This window comes from Thermobia domestica, chromosome 15 (genome assembly GCF_964235325.1).
Source record: "Thermobia domestica chromosome 15, izTheDome1.hap1.1, whole genome shotgun sequence".
Lineage (NCBI taxonomy): Eukaryota > Metazoa > Arthropoda > Insecta > Zygentoma > Lepismatidae > Thermobia > Thermobia domestica.
In genome coordinates, this window is record NC_137468.1 from 133,579,194 (window position 1) to 133,601,170 (window position 21,977).

At 37.9% G+C, this 21,977-nt stretch overlaps 1 protein-coding gene across 1 annotated transcript in view; it reads left to right on the forward strand.

Annotated features, from left to right (window-relative positions):
- LOC145671246 (RING finger protein 207-like) overlaps positions 1-21,977 on the forward strand; it is a 456,974-nt gene that overhangs the window by 173,447 nt on the left and 261,550 nt on the right. The window contains exon 4 of the mRNA XM_081740160.1: positions 15,341-15,447. Within this exon, the coding sequence (XP_081596286.1) occupies positions 15,341-15,447 (107 nt within the window). The remainder of the gene's footprint in view (positions 1-15,340; positions 15,448-21,977) is intronic.

The window sequence follows — 21,977 nt, forward strand, 5'->3', positions numbered from 1 at the left end:
AATGTAAAGTCATGTCATTCGGATCCCACGTTATAGACCCACGTCTCATGTAGCCTCGTTGCTGAAAGGGACGCTAAACTCAAATCAAACTAAGTCCATTCCGATCGGTTTACTAAATGTGGTCAGATCCATGCTTCTCCGTTCTTCCAAATTTTAGAACCAATTTCTCTGTTGTAGTATGAGCACAGATTTTCTTTCTATGCGTATTGATTAACACAATTTCAACAATATTCTTGACATGGTCTCCATTCTAATCGGCTAAGTATTTAACTGGGAAGATCTAAATTCACGATCCCCACCTTTCCTTTTAAATTTTGGCGCCTATTTCTCTGTTGTAATAACGACACAAATTTTCTTTTCGTGCTCATTTATCAGCACTAAGTTTTGCCCTCATTTCCATTCTGATCGGTTAAGTAGTTGGTTAGCAGTTAGCTAGGATCACGCTTTTCCCTACCCTCCTTCCAAATTCTGGTCGAATTTCTTCATTGTAATAACAACACAAATTTTCCTTCTATCCTTGTTAATCAGCACAGTTTCAAGACTAATTTTCATTTTAACTTCCTTTCATTCTGATCCGTTAAATGGGTGAGCAGGTTGACGCTCACTCACTATCCGTTTCCTTTAAATTTTGGCGTCAATATCTCCGTTATAATTACGCCACAAGTTTTATTTCTTTACTCCTTATTTAGCATAATTGTAACACTGTTATATATATATATATATATATATATATATATATATATATATATATATATATATATATATATATATATATATATATATATATATATACATGATTTACATTCTAACTAGTTATCGCTAGCTTGACGCTGCTCCTCTTCTCCTTCCAAATTCTGGTCGAATTCATCAGTTGTAAGAAATACACAAATTGTATTTTTATGCTTATTTGATCACATAATTTCAACATTAATTTTTGGTATATGTTTTAAAATTAGTGCCAGTCCAAGTAGAACTACGTTAATGCTCCTTCTTCGCCCCCCCCCCCACCTTTTAAGTTTTGGTGTCAATTTCTCTGTTGTAAGAACAATACAAATTTTATTTTTCTACTCATTAATTAACCCAATTTTAGCAGTAACTTTTTACCTGATTTTTATTCTGACTAGGTAACGTTATTTTCACATATCCTCTCCCTTCCTTCCAAAATCTCGACTAACTCCTCCATTGTGAGAACTGCGGAATAAATTGAACTTTTATGCTAATTGATCAGCCCAATATCAGCACTAATTTTTGACATACGTTTTAAAATTAGAGCTGTGTGGTAGGACAGGTTCTCGTTTCCCTTCTTCCAAAGTTAGGGCCAATTTTTTCGTTTTAAAATCGACACGAATTTTCTTCCTATTCTCAATGATCAGCACTAATTTTTTAAACATTTACATTTTAACGAATGGAGGAAACAACTGACTTTTAACACACCAGCTCCTCCATACGTGCGAATTCAATGTTACACAAAGAGTGAAACAAAAATGAGTGGACTGAGACTTAAACTCAGGACCTTCGCCAGACCATATCCAACCTTTAATCACTACGCTACCCAGTTCGCTTCCAGCACAGTCATATACACTCTCATTCTTGAAGTCGGCGTCAGACCTTTTTAACTCTTTGTGTAACGCGATCTGCAGTGTAATCGCTTACGGTAGCTGGGTACGGCTAGGTTCACGCTTCCCACTCCTCCCTTCAAATTTCCGACAAATTTCTCTGTTGTGATAAGAGCATAACTTTTGTAGTCGTTATGCTTATCAGTAAACACAAATTTAGTACAAATGTTATGAATGCGTTTTATTCTGGTCCCTTCACAAATTTTAAAATTAGTACTGAATACCTACAAGATCAAAAATGTGTTGTTACACAAATGTCACAAAATCACATAAGATAGGTCTCCCATCTTGAATAATACACGAATTAATTTTGTAAACTATGTCAAAAATTAATACTGATGATAACGCTTAGAAACAAAATCAATCCTATTTATTTCACCGTAAAAATGAAGCACCAACAATGCCGCCTTTAGAAATTTTCCTGTATCTTTAGGCTTTCTGAAAAGAGCACTAATTTTCTTTCTATGTGGTACCGTCAACACTAATTTAACACGTTTATAGGTTTCATATCAATCGGTTGAGTGCAGGGACGGCGCCAGAAACGTTTGATGGGGTGGGCGGAAAGAGGCGGATCCAGTTGCTGGGTGGGCGGACAATGAAAATAAGAACTGGGCAATGTAGACATTTTTTGTATTGTCGCGCCCACGAACGGTCTCAAGGGGAGCTAGACCTTCGTGGTCGACTGGTAGGATTTTCAGTGTTAGAAAATTGTAAAAATCACCGCTTCTGTCATTTGCATTCAAAGAACAACGAATAGTTTGTTCACGCTCCCAAGTAAGCTCTGGTAGAATTCAAATTATTGGTTTTATATACACGAGCGCTTAACTAATTTATGGGCGTACTGACAGGGTGTGAAGACACCGACAAAGGACGATAGCCAAGAACAACAAGTATTTATATACCGCCAGAGGATAATTATATCACAACAAGAATAATTCACATCAGGGCCACCATTTATGTGGGCCAGGGTTCGAATCTCAATGTAGCCACCAAATTATGTCAGCGGGTACATATCCCAACGATTCAGTTATCAAATTATGTGCGTGACGCGGGGTATCGCATGTCACAGGCCGACAACAATTATGTCGCGCGTGCACATTCCACCAATCTGTCACCAAAGTATGTCTTGGTGGAGGAGGTTGTTATTAGCACAATAATAATGAATAATAGCAAGAGGTAGCCTTGAAAAAGGCTGTTTATATAGGGACTTTAAATTAGTCCGTGTCAAAGAGGAGCTATGCAGCTCGGATGATAGATGGTTAAATAACATACAATTTCAATAACAACCGAGTCAGGGCGCAAAGGCACAGATGTCCATCTCAAGCAAATAGGCTATCGAATGACCACTCGTCAAGGGGACAGCTTTAGGGTCCCGTAACAATACAAATAACAAACGCAAGGCGGTTTTCGTCAATATGAGGACGAGTGTGGTCAGTACGCAAGAGAACAATGATTACGAGTATTAGGATATTAGCGAGTAGGCGTCAGCGAGTTGGAATACCACTGCTATCAGTCAGTTCAGATTACTTAGCAAATTAGTATATCAAAACATATTATATCATTACAATTAAACACGAGATTACTGCTCGAATTAAAGAGATCTTGGAAATCAAAAGTAATTAGCAGTTCATACAAACGATATTAAGCAACAAAAGGTTTCAAAGTAATTTTAAAACTACTTGGGAGGTGATCCCCTTTACAGTTAAGCGACTTGATGAAAAAAAGATAATGCAAATGACAGTTACATGAAAATATTAAATAAACAGTGGTAACCCACCTGAGGTCCGTGGTCCTACCTCCAGGCACTCCAAGTCGAGATGGGAAGACTCCGGGGTTACCTCGACGTTGCTGTAGCCGTTTCGTACGCACCAGGTAGCACAATCAATTAAAAGCACTAAAAACACTATTACGATAAACTTACTTGTACTTCGAGCGGCTGAAATACAAGAGCAGGATAGACGGACGATGATCAGGACTTCGTGTAAGACGATGTCGTCACTGAGCTTCGTACGGGATTAGAAGTCTTCGAAAAGTTGGGACTTCGCACAGGCTGGTCTTCTCCTGGATGGATGATGGAATAGAGGTGAGTCGAATGGAAAATGCAGTTCCCAGGTTAGAACGATGTCCAACAGGATTTCATTCCAAAGGTCATCTGCTGTCTCCAGTAGACTACAACATGGGCACGTCGATACGAGGCGTTAATATAGATCTTGAGAAAAATTATGAAACGTTCACCAAAAGGAAGTATTGAGAACGTTTTTGAATGACGTAAACAACGCAAGTTCGAGTTAGGAAGAATTTTATTAGCTGGCTCGAATAAGTCCGTGGACTTGATACATTACAGGTGACTTCCTACATGAGGTCTTCTATAGATACGTAACTCAGCGTTAGCACAGGTTAACTAATATTGTTTTAGGAAGCGTTTAGGTACACAAAAGTTGAGTTAATGAGAGATTTTGAGGAGATCCGTGTAGAGCCAGTGCTCAGATTAGGTAAGCAGAATCTGAGTAGTAGTAACTAAGTTTGTAGATTGACTGTATACTCACAGTGAGAACAGAGGTACTGTCCAGTTGAGCACTTAGGATTGAATTACTGATAACACACACTGCTCGTCTCCAATGATGAATCTTTATGAGTTGACCGTGGTGAAAGGAATACCGTCCTTACGCCGTATGATGGAATTGAACAGTCACTGCCGACACAATAGCACAAGTCGGTGAATGATGTAACAAAGTTTCTCCCGACCGAAGAATGGGCTAGAATAAGAGTGTCAACGTTCTGGCGTAAATTCCAAGTTAGACTGCGGACGATAAGTCCAAGTCTTGGAGTTTGATGGAACTTTACCCGAAGGGGGCAACAAGCGGGAGCTTGTGCCTCTTCGAAAGGTTATCGGAATTCCCCCGAAGGGGGCAACAGGCGTGAGCCCGTGCCTCTTCGAAAACTAGATGATGATCCCCCAATCTAAATTCCCAATCTTTCTCTAAAGAGAGATGTCCTCACTTTTTGTTTGTCCTTATCATTTTCACACGGCACTAGGGTAGGGACGTGTGAATGCAGGGGTACGCCAGGGTTTTACCTTATTTGGATTTCTAATTATTTATGAAACGAATTTAAGTATCTGCGGCTGCGCAAGCAGTCGGAGGGCGTATCCTAAAAGCTTCCTTTACATGGGAAAATTTCTTGATACAAAAAACCTGATAACCTGAGGAGGTTGACATTTGACCTCATGTGTACAAAGAGCCACTTTTGGTTACAGATAGTACAATTTACTAAGACAAATTTAATTACACCATGACTCTAGAGACACATTATATTTCCAATAAAAATTTCAAGAGTTTAAAAGTTCAAACTCTGCAAGTGTGCTGTAAAATAATAACTTAGGTCTGTGACAGTTTATATTACTAAAACGTCCAAAAACAGAGTGAATAATCAAATTTATAATCGAACACTTGTGGCTGTATTACGGGAAGATGAGACCCTGTGTCAGAGTTATTGAATATATTACAGGCTAGAAAAATAACCTTTTTAACCTTTACGTTAACTAAATGAAATTCGGATTAATTCTGTCGTCTCTATTTATTTAAGATTGTGATAACCGAAAGTAGGAATCTGTTACTTTCCTGTAGGAGGAAATATTATCTTCTCCAGACGAGAAAGGTTATGGTTTAACTGCTTCTTGAGGCAGACAGTCAGCTGGCTGGGAGGGATGAAGCAGACAGAATATTTCATCCAACAAAAAAAAAATAAAGACAGCTGGAAGGTGCTTGAATGAGCGCGAAGAGAATGACTAACATTTCCCTGTTCTCTCGCTTTTCCTTGTTTTAAGATTTAAGAAAAAATATAAACTTGTCTACGCAATTAGTAAAATAATTGTCGTTAATTGTTTGAGTAATTGTGGAGTGTGGCAAAAATTGAGATGGCGCGTGTGGCACACTACAGTATAATAATTTTCAATCTTTAAACTCTTTAGTTAGCTAAGGCTCAGACCGAAATAGGGGAGGGACAAGGATGTAGAAAACAGTTGTCTTGGCCTTACAGAAGGTACAATTCCGGCATTCGCCTGGTAGGTCTGAAGAGATGCAGGACTTAGGATGGGCTGCGGGAGTTCGTGGCTATATGCTCGACCTATCGAATTCCGCGTGGCAGACACACTACCTCTACTTCCAGTTTTTTAAAACAATAATAACGGTGTGTACTGTGTAGTCGATGAAGTTCAAAACAGCTTTATTTTCTCTCCTCCAAGAATGCACATGAATGCATAGAAATAAAAGAAGGTTCAAACAACACAGACTAACAGATATACTTCATCTTTCGTAATATCATAAAATACACAATAAGTATGTAAAGTAAAACAAGGCTAAAATAGGCTATTGCAAACATTTTCATCTTTGAAGGGCTTATTACAAAAAAGCAAGAGACAAAAAATATAAATCATTTATATTTTCTCTCGTATATTCTTAATTTGTGCACACTGGATTTTTTGACGTGATCTCTACGTATATGCAACAACAAAGATCTATGTTACTAAAAGAATAGGGAAATTCGACAGCATAATTGTTTGATCATACCTTAGACATAAATCTTTGAAATTGAAACTTAAGTTGAAAAAAATAATAAAACAATTATAAATTTGATAAAGAAGTAAATAGCAATTAACAAAACTTCATCATGATCCACAGAAACAACAATGTATTTTAAACTATGAAGGGCTGATCACATGGTACGAACAAGCTTACAATAAACTTTTATACCTGCACTTTAATGGAGGAATGGTGACACCAATTACGGCTAATTTGTGAATTTCATGAAAGCAATTTTGAAACGATCCATCACTTCAGTAAACTGAGAAACGGAGGTAATTTGTATTGCTTTTCCTCCTCATAACGTTTCAAAACTTTCAGAAGAAGTTTCATTTCCACCTCTACATTAGTGTTGAGCAAATGCAAGATCAAGACCAAGACCGGGTTGGTCTTAGTCTTGGTCTTGGTCTTGGTCTTGGTCTTGCACATCGTCTTGGTCTTGGTCTTGTGCTGGAACCCTTGGTCTTGGTCTTGGACCTGCACAACCAGTCTTGGTCTTGGTCTTGCTGCAAGAGTCTTGCAAGTCTTGCTTTTATGAAAGCTTATGCTTTTCATAGGTAAATTTTACTCTGGATAAATTCTACAATGCGCCAATAGTAACAAAAATACAATGTATGTTTCTAAATGTAATATAGTTTACCTTCGTGTAAGTATGATGATAGTGTATAACATAGGCGATAACCTTTTTCTTTTCAATGGGTACCCACGCTTCACTACTTATAAGATAAATTACAACGTTTCGTAATCTTTTTATATTTTTTTAACAGATCTAATACTCCACTGGTTCCCAAACTGGAGAGGCTACCCCTGAGACGCATGAAAGAAAATCAAGACGGCACAGATTATTGAAATGCCATGAATTGTAAAATTATTTTTACACTCTAAAGGCGTCAGATTTTTTTCTTTTCAACCACGATTAGCTAATCTTTGTACTAAACAAACTTTCATTTAAATATCGAGATTTTGTTTTACTGATTCCAATATGTACGTTATGGGGCAGAAACATTGGCATTACGCAAAAGCGATTAAAAAATTGCAGGCTTTCGAAACGTGGGCATGTAGAAAAAAGGAGGGAATTAGCTGGGTTGAACGGAAAGCGAATGAGGTGTTAGAAATATTAGCAGTAGGGGAAGAAAAGAAGAATTTTAGATATTGTTTAGAGGAGGAAGAGGAACTGGTTGGGATATTGGATGAGGAGGAACTATATTATGGGGGACGTGCTAGAGGATATGGTGTAAGGAAAGAGAGGGAGAGAGCGAAGGAGACTGTAGTTGAAGGAAGGTATTAAAACAGAAAATTGCTACGCCAAGACGAAGAGACTACCTGAGGACCACCGTACATCGAAGTTTCTCAGTTGCAACAAGTAGCCTGCCAATAATGGTAGAATAGCTGTTGATGAGAAATAACTGAAATACTGGAATGAAAAAAGGAGGAAACGGAAAAACCCCGAGAAAACGCAATGCACACGGTCTTGTCTACCAAAAAAGCTCACATGGCTCAATATGACACATGTGTGGCTTGAAAACGAGCAATGTCTACAGAAAATGTGAACAATCAATCCAGAAAACGACATACATGCTACAGAGGCAGATCGACTCACACGGCTTGCATAAACTACTGGAAACACATTCACTCCAGCGGCATTTTTACTGAAGCCAAGAAGTTCAAGTAGAAGACGTAATGATTTCCCCCCTTCTTTTTTACATTCTATAAAAAAATAAAGTAGTACCGGTACTTGTGCAAGACACTTACGCAAGAGTCTTGATCTTGGTCTTGCAGGTATAGTCTTGGTTTTGGTCTTGGTCTTGCATGCAAGACTCTTGCAAAAACTGCAAGACCAAGACTCTTGCACTCATCACTACTCTACACTATCGACATCACATCCATAATGACGTACAAGTTGTTCAATTTTCTCAAATGAGAGGAAATGTTCACTTTTAGGGTGAAGACGGCTTATTCCAGTGTAAATTGGCGTTCAGCTGTATCGGGAATTATGTTTGTAAATAAAATCATTGTTCGTTGCAGAATTAAACAGGGTCCTAGAACCTATTACATTACAATCAATACCTATCGCTTTTGAAGTACAGGATGTCACCTTCATTATCCTACTTCTGTTGGGGTGGGCGGATGGGTAAGCAAGGCCATTCATTGGGTGGGCGGTCGCCCACCCCCGCCTACCCTTAGTGCCGTCCCTGGTTGAGTGGGTGGGGCCACCGTCTACCTAGCCCCACCTAGTTTTTTTTGTTTTTAAAGGTTTGTGTACTCTCTAACAGTATAGATCGTCAGCCATTTTTTTAACTGTATAGAGCGTCAGCACTAATTGGGTAAAAACTAGTGTAAACCTAGCCCCACCCAGAATCTTTTTTCTTTGTTTTTGATGTTTGTGTAAAAGCACGATTTTTTAAATAGTAATCTCAGATTTTTCATCTTGTAAAGTTTCTGATGAAATACGTTGTTCACTTTCTTTGATCACTGAAAAATGTGAAGAAATTTTCGGGATGCTTTAAAAAAAATTACTTTGTTTCGTTTTTCCTTTTTTGTCGCTCCGCTGAGATACACACGTTTACTGGACATAATAATTGGGCGGAGGAGGCACTACACAGGGGAAATCACAGCCTATGATTCAAAAAAAGTCACACATCAGATATCACACTCACCCCTAAAAGGAATACTGTTAATCTATAATGCAATTCACTTCAACACAATATCACTCACAACTACCACTTTGCTGCTTGTATTTGCTTGACGTCCTACCAACAAGCAAGGCTTCTCGTTATGAAATGCATGTCACATGGTCAACGTATTATTACCCCTTTTCATTCCATTTTCAAACTGACTCATCGTAGGTATTGTTCGCGAGTTTTAGCTGAGGAGGCGGGACACGGAAACATGTTTTTAGTTTTCTTCTGCTTGTCACTGGTGACCCTACTCAAAATAACTTTGCGACCCGCGAATGACAACCACTAAGTTGAAGGAAGTGGGGACACTTACTGCTTATCTCTGAATTCCAAGCCTAGCAACCTTCTGAGATGCTAACAATACATGTGTACATAAAGCGAACCGACAGTCAGTTGGGGGCCCCAAAGGTCAAAATCTCGGAGAGGGAGGAACAAAAGAATATTCTTCTGCTGCGAAACTGAACTAAAATTCAACGTACTTGTTGATGATTTTTTTTCGAAACCGAGAAGTCTTTGTGGCTTGGAAATCACGATGTACACACAAATACACACAAATGTTTGCAAGTGGAATTATTTGGTGGAAGTAAGGTTGAAGTTCTACTTCTTTAAATCTTTCTTTATCGCAAGACTTCCGGGCCCCCGCACTGCTGGGGTTGCGGGGGCAGCTGCTAGGCCACTGGTATAATCTCTTGCGTCAAGCCTCTTTGCTGCTTTACGGTTTCCCCTTATAGTTTTAATTCTTTCAACCATGTTTGTTTTTTCCATTATGGTAACTCCATCATGAAAAAAAAAAATCCAATGCTACTTGTTCCTCCGTCAAGTATAAGAGTTGGCGTGAAAATTTAGAAAGAGGCACTTCAGATAATTCAGCATCTATTTGTCTTTAACTGTACAAGCCTTTCAAAAATTGTAGGTCTTGTAATGGTGAATGGGATGCTTGATCACATTTAAGCCAAGTGTGAACATACAGTCGTATCAGAAAGTGCATACTTCCCGAAGACCCGTTTCTATTTGCTTCGCTAAACGAAATTATTGGTGAAAGAGAAATATTTTAAATAGTAGCTTGCTTTTCCCATCCACCTTACACGGTGAATTGCTCCAGGCAAACGAAAGAAAACTGCTCAAGGAGGTATGCCACCCAAGAATATGATGGTCAGTTCTAAAAATTCCCAGTAATCTTTACTGCAGTGTCCTGCTTCTACTAGTTTGATAGCATAATTCAACACTTCATTTCTTACATCGGAAATATTATTCCTTACATCATCATCAATTCCTGGAATAAAGTTAGTACAATCTATTCTAGACCACTCGTTCAGAAAACACTTCAATAGGAGAACGTCCGGTCCAGATGCAATAGGAATGCGTACGAGACGAGTCGAGACAGGTTTTTCCTGACAAAATTTGAGTCGAGACATGTCTCTTCCAATAGCAAAATATACATTTTCCGAGTTGAGACATCACTTTTACAGCACATTTTCGAGTCGAGACAGCCACAAATCTTGCCTCGTGCGCATCCCTAGATGTAAACGAAACACAACACTTATCAAATACACATTTTAAGACTAATTCATAAATGTGGTGTCTACAAGGAAGGTATAGAAAGTTATTTTGGAACTGCTGTTCTAGCAGAATGCAAGCACCGTTGACGTGACCCATATTGCAGGGAGTAGTGTCAAATAAACTGCCTGCACGAACTTTACCAAGTTCCATTCTTCAAGCGAATGTACTATAGTAGAAGCAATATGTTCTTCTCTTGATAACGACAAAATGGGAACACCAATTAGCCTCACATGACCATCTCCTGTAATAATTATTGATTGTCGGCAGTCTCTCTGCCAGTCAGATTCGGAAGTAGTTTTCCGTCCGCACTTCATGCTCTCTGAAATTTTTGTTATGGTTCTGTGCAACTTCACTACGGGTTTTCTCTCAACATCGGTGAATGAAGACCCATTTATTGCTAGTTCCTCTACATTATGGTCTAATGCTTCTGCCGCCGCTGTCAGAATAAGTATTGCTGCTCTATCAGTGACTTTTTATCGATTAAGAGCAACACCAGTCTTTGAGTAATAACATTAGTTCCCCCCGCTTTTACATCTCTTAGACGGTCCGGGCACACACGCATCCGTATTTACATTTTGTCTAACATTCTGAACTGGGTTTTCCTCTTCATTACTTGAATTGCTCCATGTCTTTTGGTGTATAAAGTTAAAACAAATCACTTTTAGAAGTGCATTTTCTTTCGTGTTCCTCTTTCTTTTGAAGCCGCGCATATCCCTTTCGTTTTTTTCGCGCCAAACCCATGTCTACTTCTAGTCGTGTAAGAATTATTAACTAACTAACTAACTAACTATATGGCCTATGGAACGCGGAGGTTCAATGCCGCGTTCACAAAAGCTCTCTACTGACTTCTATCCTTAGCTAACTGCATCCAGTTTCTACTTTGTATTCCAATCTCTGCGAGATCCATCTTAATATTGTCCTCCCATCTGCGCCTAGGTCTTCCTAATGGTCGTTTTCCGATTGGTCTTCCAGTCAAGACTTTGAAAGCGTTTCTACTTTCTTCCATTCTAGCTACATGACCCGCCCACCTAAGCCTCCTAGACTTGACAAACCTAACAATGTTGGATAAACCGTATAAATTATGTAGTTCCTCTTTATGAAGTTTCCGCCATTCCCCATTCCCGTTCCTCTTGGGTCCGAATATTCGTCTCAGGATCTTGTTCTCAAATACTTTGAGTCTATGTTCTTCCCTCAGAGTAACGACCATGTTTCGAAACAATACAGAACAACAGGCATGATTATCGTTTTGTATATTTTAAGCTTCAGATTCCTCGACAGAATTCGCGACCACAAGATATTTTGAACCGAATAATAACACAATTCCCTGCTTTTAGTCGATATTTAATTTCTCCGTGAATATGATTTTCCTCTGTTAATACTGATCCTAGATATTTGAAAGTATCCACTTTATCAAAAGTATTATTTAATATTTTAACCCATTCATAATTTGCCGTATTACGGTCCCGACGCACTTCCATGTATATTGTTTTCTCTGCATTTATTTCTAAATCCATGTCCCTGCAAGCGTTTAATAAGATCTCTGCATTTCTTTCTATTGTTTTCCTATCACTCCCCATTAAATTTACATTATCAGCATATGCTATAACTTGGTGAATACCGTTCAACTCTAGGCCCTGGCTGCTATCTTTGATTTTCCTTATAGCGTATTTCAGAACAAAGTTAAATAATAATGGCGACAACGCATCTCCTTGTTTCAGGCCATTTTCGACGTGAAAGCTCGCGGACAAAAATTTTCTTACCCGGATCTAACTTTGGGATTCATTTAAACATATTTTAATTAATCTAATTAGATTTCTCGGTATTCCAAATTCTTTAAGAACATTGAATAATGTTTCTCTCCTAACCGAGTCGTAAGCCTTTCTAAAATCAATAAATAGTTGATATACTGGGGCATTGTATTCCCACTTTTTTCGAGTATTTGGCGAATGGTAAATATTTGGTCGATAGTTGATCGATTTCATCTAAATCCGCACTGATAATCTCCAATAGTTTCATCTGTGTATGGGGTCAATCTTGCTAATAGAATATTAGAAAGGATTTTATAGGATGTTGAGAGAAGAGAAATGCCTCGATAATTATTACAGTCAGTTTTGTCGCATTTCTTGTGAATTGGAAAATGATTGATTCTTTCCACTCTTGTGACAATTTTTCCTTGTTCCAGATAAGGAGAATGAGTTTGTGTATCTTGTTCCACAATTTTTCGCCTCCAGCTAAAATTAACTCAGCCGGAATTTCATCTACACCCGGAGATTTGTGTTTGTTTAATTTCTTTATTGCGGTTTCTACTTCTATTTGGTTGGGTTCTGGAATATACGGTTCTGCGGTGTGTATCTCATTTTCTCCACGCACAGTAGTTTTTGGTTGCGTGTTAAGCAAATCCTCAAAGGAATCTTTCCATCTATTTAAAATGCTATGAGTATCAGTGAGAACTGTACCGTCAGATTTCTTTAATATATAAGCACGAGGTTGATAGCCATTCTTAAATTCGCTGATCGCCTTATTCATGTCCCGGATGTTTTTATTTTTACTATTATCTTCAATTTCCTTAATTTTACCTTTCAATAAATCGCGTTTCTTTGTTCTGAAAGTTTTGGAAGTTTCCCGCCTGATATCTGCGAAATTTTGTGTACTTATTTCATTCGGATATTGTAGCCAGTATAATTTTGCCTGTTTTCTCTTCTCTGTTAGTTTAATGCATTCCTGGTCGAACCATGGTTTGTTCCTACGTATTTCCGCATGTCCCAAGTTTTCTTTTGCTGAAATTTTAATGCTATCTCTAATTTCAATCCAGGTATCCTCAACACTAGTGCACTCAGAATCTTCTAAAGCCGAGAATCTATTCGAAACTTTAATCTGGTATTCCTCTCTTACCTGTCTCTCTTCTAATTTAAATTGAGTTTCTCCGTTTTCGGACAATGAATATTACCTTTATTCAACGATAATATCTCGTATTATCGCTGCTACCAGGAAGTGATCAGTGTCACCACCAGCCCCTCTAAACGACCGGACATCAATTATGCTCGATTGTTTCCTCCTATCTACTAAAACGTGATCAATTTGATTATGTGTTTTTCCGTCTGGTGATGTTCATGTATATTTATGAACGTCGCGATGTGGGAATGTTGTACTCTTCACGATTAGGTTTTTGGATGTTGCAAAGTTCACGAGTCTAACACCGTTGTCATTACTTTCCTTAGAAATATGCAGACTTTCGTTCCCTATAATCGGTTTGAAAATATCCTCTCGTCCTATCTTCGCATTGAAATCCCCTAATAGAATTTTCATATGGTATCGCGGGAGTTGGTCAAATATCCGTTCCACTTCTTCGTAAAAACTGTCTTTTATATCGTCATCCTTATCTTCAGTTGGGGCATGTACATTTAAAACAATAATAAGAAAGTCTGTCAGTAGCAAATTCAACCCGTTTAATTGCTGGCAATATTCGTTTCTGAACGAAAAACCCTGTTCGTAACTGGTGATTTTTATTTCCTTGCCCGTAAAAGAACGTAAAATTTCCGGAATTCACAGACCCATTTCCGTCCACCTAACTTCCTGAACTCCTACTAGGTCCATCCTGTATTTCTCTAACTCACTCGTTACGGATTTTAACGCGCCTGCCCTATAAAGACTTCTAATATTCCATGTTCCAAATCTCATGTCCATTTTCTTTTGTTGATGTCGTGCCAAGTTATCAGTCCTTGTCCGAGGCTTTTGTGAATATTTCTGAACAAGTGCTTTTTTTAAATATATATACAAGATGAGGTTGTTAGCCTTACCCAAACCCCCAAGCTGGAGGACCACTCCTAGTCGGCTGTCTGCGACTGCTTATTCAGTATATTCGCAGCTAACCTCTATGTCTAGAGGCCTTCTCCTCGATCCGCAACCTGAGGACGCGCCATGCCGTGGTGACAGGAACCCACGTTACACGGCGTGTAAGGTTTGATACCTCTGAAAAAGAGAAATCTTTTCACAGGTAATAATTCTTACACAACACCATTAAAGCTGTCTTTAAAATAGTGCCAAATTTGTGCTTCTGGTAAAACGATATCTCAAAACGATATGTCAATGACCCTCTTTCTATTTCAAAATTTTGACCTGAATCCAAGATGACGGATTCAAGATGGCTGCAATGACAGTACTATACAAAATTAGGTATGTTTCTTCCTCTATTTCTATTATCCAGGGTATCTTCGCATAACCTTCAGCCGTTTTTAAATTACATGAGTTTATTCCAGATTTTTCCCATATTCTGTGTACTGTAATTGGATTCAAAATTTTATGTCGCTTGGGGGACCATTTAATATTATTCAATTAAGCTAATTTTTCTCGTGACTTAATTTAGTCCCATATGGAACCATTTTAGGGGGTGAGACCAGCCCAATCTGAAAATTGATATTTATGGATCACCCTAATATATATGTATGTATATAAGAATTAATAAAAAGACTTAACGAACTATCTAAACCCAAAAACATATCTTTATATACTAAATGCAAATGGAGTATATAACAGTCTATGGATAAAGCAAAACTGTCAAAGATATCCTGGGACAATTTTATTAGTAGTTAGCTTATCACAGGGTGGATGTAGTGGCGGGGAGTTGTATCCAGCCCTGAATTGCTTAGGGCCGCTAAACGCCTAAATCCTCCATTGAAACTACATACCAAGTTTTATGAAAATTGGGTAAAGTTTACAAGTTATTGTTGAACAGACATATAAATGATTGAGTTGAATGAGAAGCTTGTTAGGCCCACTTTAATATGATAGCAATGAAATATGATAACAATATAATTGTGTTATTTGTTATCGAATTCTACTTAATTGTTATGTTACTTTATGCGCTAGTTTTATTGTAAGTAAAATTTTAAAAAATCTTGAATTCTAGGTCAAGCGTTATGTGCCCATTGTAGAGAAAACACCCATAGAGCAAAAATGTTCTCAACGCATGATGTGATTCATATGTCGAAGTGTACAAAAGAAGCACAGCGTCGTGTAAGTTGTTTTATATTCTCATTTGTAGTTTGCAAGGTGTACTTCGTTATCTTGCTAATTATTTCTATATTTATGCATGTGACAATTAATATTAAATAATATGTGTTTAATTTATGATTTATTATTTAGTATTAAGTCAGGCCTGACTATATATTTAAATTGGTATAATGTAATATATATTTAGATTAATATTTATTATATGTAAATGTATGCACATATTATTAGAATACTAACCCAACTATGAATGTTACAAAATTTTCATATTATACAAGTATATATTCTCTGATAGCTAGTTAGAAAATTCAAGCTCCTATTCTTTTGCTTTTAGGCCCTGGATAGAGACTAGATATTGGAATGCTTTTTTTGTGCTTGTCCTTGCAGTATTTTTCCACTGCTGGCTGAAGTTCTGGAGTCGTTGTGAATCGATTTTTTGGCTATTTTTTAGACCTCGAAACCATATAAAAGGGTGGACTTTTTATTATTGCTAGCTGCTGTGTCAGTACTAGAGACTCGCAGGTCGGTTGGTCTTGTTTGTTGTGCTGCCAATCAATGGATGTGAGTGGAAAGAGCTCACTCCGGAAAATGTCCTTTAGCTTTTGATGGTAGAAGTCTTTGGATATGCTGGTCCAAGGCTTTGCAGTCACCCGCTAGAGTTAGTGGTCTCTAGCCGTAACTTAGGGTAGAACCAAGATAGGTGTAGGAATTATAAGTTTCTGCTAATAAGAGAGTCCTACGTCAAACTGATGACAATTGGATTATAATCTTATATTAAGAAGAAATGAAGGGTAATTCATTTCGAGGGTCGATTCTAGGAAGAGTATTAATCCAGGACGATTAGAAAATTGAAAGACTTCAGGTGCTGGAGGGTTTTTTCCCTTGTATGGAATCAAGGTTGCGATTTGGGTTCGATTCCCGGACAGTCAGGTAACAGTGAGGCCTGTTTGGTAGTTCTTTAACACTGCGACTTTCGTTTACAAAAGTATTATAGTGTTTTGTTTATCTTTTATCTTAAGTCTTGAATGCAAGACGTATATTATGTAACTGGGTCAGGAGAGAGGAGGCTGTTATTCCTATTACCTATGCTTACCCAATCCTTAATCATCTTAGATAGATCCTTATAATGGAACTCTCTGATTGTAGAGACTCCGACCAGGAATAGGCCAGACTGTCAACGGAGTCAAAGCAGTCTTTGTAAGTAAGGGATATAGGACTAGAGTAGAAAGAGTACTAGTTCCTATATTGCTCAAAGAAAGTTAGAGAAACTGAAATTTTTAAAGTACTGGTGTATTCATCTTTAGAGTTGCAGCTCCTTACCCTGTCCATTAGTTCTTGGGAAAGGTGAACATCATCTTTAATTATTAGCAAGGATCCAGTAACGTCCTTTCATTCTCAGCATACTAGTCACATACCCAACAAAAAGAGAGAGAGATAAGTTTTAAATAAACTGCTAAATCCGTGTTAATTGCCAGATATTTCATTAGCAAGTGGATGTTAAATTGTTGAGAAGGAAGTTTGATGTGAGGTAAAAATGGCAGACTCATTTATTGAGTAAAGAGTAAGAAGAATAGCAGTCTACCTATCGTTATAAAGTACAATAAAGTGAAGGAATGCCGATCGATGGGGTAATTCCGATCATTGAATTGCTCAAAAGTGACATGACCTGGTAACCCAGACTATGCTCACTCCTCTAGCAGGATTCACAAAGTTCTCCTGAAGAGGAAGAAGGACCTGTGTTCAGTTGTTCTGTGCAAGTAATTTCGACATTTGTGTTTTCTTGCTTTTCCTTGTAAATTTTGGTTTGTTATTTTGCATAATAAGAACTTATTTTTCTAAGATTCTCATAAGCTCTACAACATTTCATAGTATGTTATTTTAGCAAATTAACGCTGTATGTTTCGCTCTGTGTATTTGAATGTTTAGCCTGCATTGCTTTGTTTAATATAAAATGGCGAGTCGGAGTAACTTCGATCAAGGTGATCGGACTTGTTCTTAGTGATCGGAATTGCCCCGATGTGTAATAATATACCTTCGATACGTAGAATATTTTTTAGTTAGGGTAGGGAGTGATAATAGTACGTAGTTTCTACTACATATACAGTATAAGTCCTATTCTTCTTAACAGCCTGGAGGAAATTTTATGAGGAGAAAACTTTGAGTAATAGAAAAATCAAGTTTACAGACAACCAGATTTCAACCCGAAACAGAAAAATGCCAAACTAGAGACTCTGGAATATGTAAATAGATATAAAATTGGATCTATCTATGCCATAAAGCATTAATTAAAAATAGTGTTATAAATAGTTTTTATTCGGAGTTTCTATAGCAACGGTGTCAATTTTAAGAACCTCAGGTCCAATAGGGCCCATTCTTTCTATTTACCTCCTACCATTAACATGAACGTTTTTTTTAAGGTTAATAATTTTATATAGTATGCTGCTCTATATATGGTTTGGGCACTTTTTCATCCGTAGTTGAAACTCTATTGGTAGGTGTGCAATGACTGAGCAAAATTTATGAGATGTCCACACAATATCTGGTCGGGGCCCCTCTGGCCTTAGAGAGTACACGAGACGGTATGAAACTGATTTTTTCCCCAGTGTTGACAAAGGAGATCTACCTGAAACTCAGAACCATTCACACCGAGTTGATTGTTCCCAAGAAGACAGTTTTGGTGCTTGTGTTGTTTCAAACAAGCTGATCATACTAACTTATGTCCACTCATGAAATCAGTGACAAAAAATAAATTAATATTGATCCACAAGCGACTTGTTCCTTTTACGACATTGTTTCTCTTCCTGTTCTGAACGTAGAACAAATCAGTTCTTCCACACGACAAAGAAAGTCTAAATTGCGTTCCGAAATATTAAGAAGAACCCCCATAAAAGAATGATTAATGCAACGAAAGAAGATAAAAGGGTCAGAAACGTTAGAATAAATCGAAAAATCTACAGAAAACATTTAATCTCGAGCATTTCTGAAGATTATGGTGTCTTTGACTACTTTAATCATAGGGTTGAAATTAAAGATATAATTCTTGATGATTGCGACATCTGTGCTTTATGCGGTTATAGTTGGCGAGATCAAGAACTTTGGTATAACAGCAATGCATGCGGTAGTTGGGTTCATGCGGAATGCAGTGGATGTGATTCCGGTTTGAATTACATTTGTTACTTTTGCAAATAGCACGAACACGTGAACACTCTTTTGTAGAAAGAAACTTCTGTAATAGCATAAGTGTTAATGGTGTCTATTTTAAAATTATTTCTCTGGGAATTATAATCTTAAAACAATTGGAATTATAAAAAAAAGTGTAAAAGATAACGAACTCTTTACTTCAGGTAGTCATAAAAATGTATTAATCACAAGATGATACTTTGTCTCGCGTTTTATTTTGTTCATATTTCTATCGTGTATACTTACTAAATGGCGACCGGCATTCCCCTAAATCGGGGAAAGTCCAATCAAACGCAACCTCCGAAAACAAACGATACTGTACCTTTCTGTTTCTTGTGAGCTACAATATGGAAGTAGTAATCTGTAGCAAAAGGTTTGATAAACATATTTTTACATTAATTACTACCCTACAACTTGTATTTTCCCCTTCTCACGCATTTTCCCTTAAGTGATCGGCATTCCCCCACTTTACTCTATCATAGTTATTCATCTCACTTTTATTATCTTTATTCATATATAGAAATAACAGAAAGAATATTTTAAATTTTTTTGCCTCATAAGTTTATAACTTATTACATTTTAACGAAAATTTTATGCTGTTTCTACGAGGATGTCAAACCCAAAATATCCGAGAATGTCATTGTAAAAATCAGAAAACTATCCTTGCGTTCTAATGTTCTCCGTCACCTTCAAAGTAATCCCCTTTGGCATGTAACGATCCCAGATTCTATTTCCAACGTTGTTCCCACTTTTGGAAGCACTGTTGGAAGTCCGCAAGATGAAGGGTGTTCAGAACCCGTTGCGATTCCACTTGGATGTCTTCAATGGAGTAAAACATCGTCTTTTCAACGCGAGTTTCAACTTCGGGAACAGGTAGAAATTGCACGGGGTTAGGTCAGGGGAGTAGGGAGGATGGGTAACCGTTGATTTTGGCCAGGAATTCCGTCAACGAGCGAGGTGACAGCGGACGCGTTGTCATGGTAGAGCAACAAGTCTTTCGTTTGACACAGCTTTGACCGTTTGCGCTGAACGTCTTCCCATAGTCTTTTCAAAACCTTGCAGTAAAACTTCCCATTGACATTCTAACCAGGTGGAACAAACTCCTTATGCACAATTTCTCGAACAGAAATGATGTCGAAAGAAATGATCAGCATCAACTTGATGTTGCTGCGAAGTTGCCGGGGCGTTTTTCGGCCTTGGAAAGGATGGCGTCGTCCATTGTGATGAGTGCTGCTCCCTTCCCGGGTCCTAATCATAGACCCAAAATTCCACATCTGTAATGACTCTGGATAAGAAGTTTAAACACTCACGAACTCTTTGTTGCAGCTCAGTGCACGTTTGAATCCTGAGTTCATTTTTCTTTTCTGGTTGATGCTGAGATGGCGACGGAGAAACTTTGCAGCAATTCGTCTTATCTTCAGATCATCGAATAGAATTCGTTGACAATACCGTACGTCAGTCGAAGTCTCTTTCACACATCCCGAATTGTTTGCGTCCTGTCTTCGCGAATCACATCACACACCTTCACGATCATTTTCGGTATTGTGCATGTTGACGGTCGACCAGAATGTTCGTCACCTTCCACAGATTCGCGGCCTTCTTTGAAACGCTTGAACCAATCATATATTCTTGCTTGACTCAGTGCGTGCACTCTCACCAAATGCCTCTTTCAGCATGTGGTGGGTTTCGGCTGTTGCTTTCTTCAACTTTACACAGAACTTGATGCAAATCCGTTGCTCCTTAACATCAGGTATTTGACAAAGCGTAGAAGCACTGAAACACGTCGTGACACACACAACTAGAACTCACAACTGAATGCGCCAAAAATGACGCAATATTGTGATGCATTAGCTAATAATGTATCTCGAGACATCTAGCGGCAGAATGCCGTACTGGTACTGCTTTACCCGGTAAAAAATTTTCGGATATTTTGGGTAGCACCTCATATTTCTAGAAAGTGTTGGAGGAGTCTTTTACATAAGGATATATATATAATATAACTCTATGGAACCCGGAGGTTCAATGCCGTGTTCACAAACGCTCTCCACTGACTTCTATCCTTAGCCAACTCGATGAGGTTTCTACTTTGTATTCCTATTACTGCGAGATTCATCTTAATATTGTCCTCCCATCTACGCCTAGGTCTCCCTAATGGTCGTTTTCCGATTGGTCTTCCAGTTAAGACTTTGAAAGCATTCTTACTTTCTTCCATCCTGGCTACCTGACGTGCCTCCTAGATTTGATGGCCCCTAACAATGTTGGTAAACCGTATTAATTATGTAGTTCCTCATTATGAAGTTTCCGCCATTCCCCATTCCCGTTTCTCTTGGGTCCGAATATTCGTCTCAGGATTTGTTCTCAAATACTTTGAGTCTATGTTCTTTCTTCGGAGTAAGCAACCATGTTTTGCAACCATACAGAATAACAGGCATGATTATCGTTTTATATATTTTAAGCTTCAGATTCCTCGACAGAATTCGCGACGATAAGAGATTTTGAACTGAATAATAACACAATTCCCTGCTTCTAGTCGACATTTGATTTCATCGTGAATATGGCATCGTCTGTTAATACTGATCCTAGACCTTTGAAACTATCCACTTTATCAAAAGTCTTATTCGATTTTTAACGCATTCATAATTTGCTGTATACGATTCCGACAAACTTCCATGTATGTTGTTTTCTCTACATTTACTTCTAAACTCATGTTCCTGCAAGCGTTCAATAAGACATCTGCATTTCTCTCTATTGTTCTCCATCATCTCCTATTAAATTTACATCATCAGCATATGCCTTAACCTGGTGAATACCGTTCAACTGTAGGCCCTGGTTGCTATGTTTGATTTTCCTTACAGCGTATTCCAGAACAAACTTGAATAATAATAGCGACAACGTATCTCCTTTTTCAAGTCATTCTCGAAGTGAAAGCTCGTATACAAAAATTTACCTATCCGGACTTTATACTTTGGGATTCATTTAAACATATCTTAATTAACTTAATTAGCTTTCTCGGTATTCCAAGTTCTGTAAGAACGTTGTATAATGTTTCTCTCCTAACCGAGTCGTACGCCTTTCTAAAATCAATAAATAGTTGATGTACCGGGGTATAGTATTCCCATTTCTTTTCGAGTATTTGTAGAATGGTAAATATTTGGTCGATAGTTGATCGATTTTGTCTAAATCCTCACTAATAATTTCCAACAATTTCATCTACGTCTGGTGTCAATCTTGCTAATAGAATCTTTGAGAGGATTTTATAGGACGTTGACAGAAGAGAAATGCCTAGATAATTATTATAGTCAGTTTGGTCGCTTTTCTTGTGAATTGGAAAATGATTGATTCTTTTCACTCTTGTG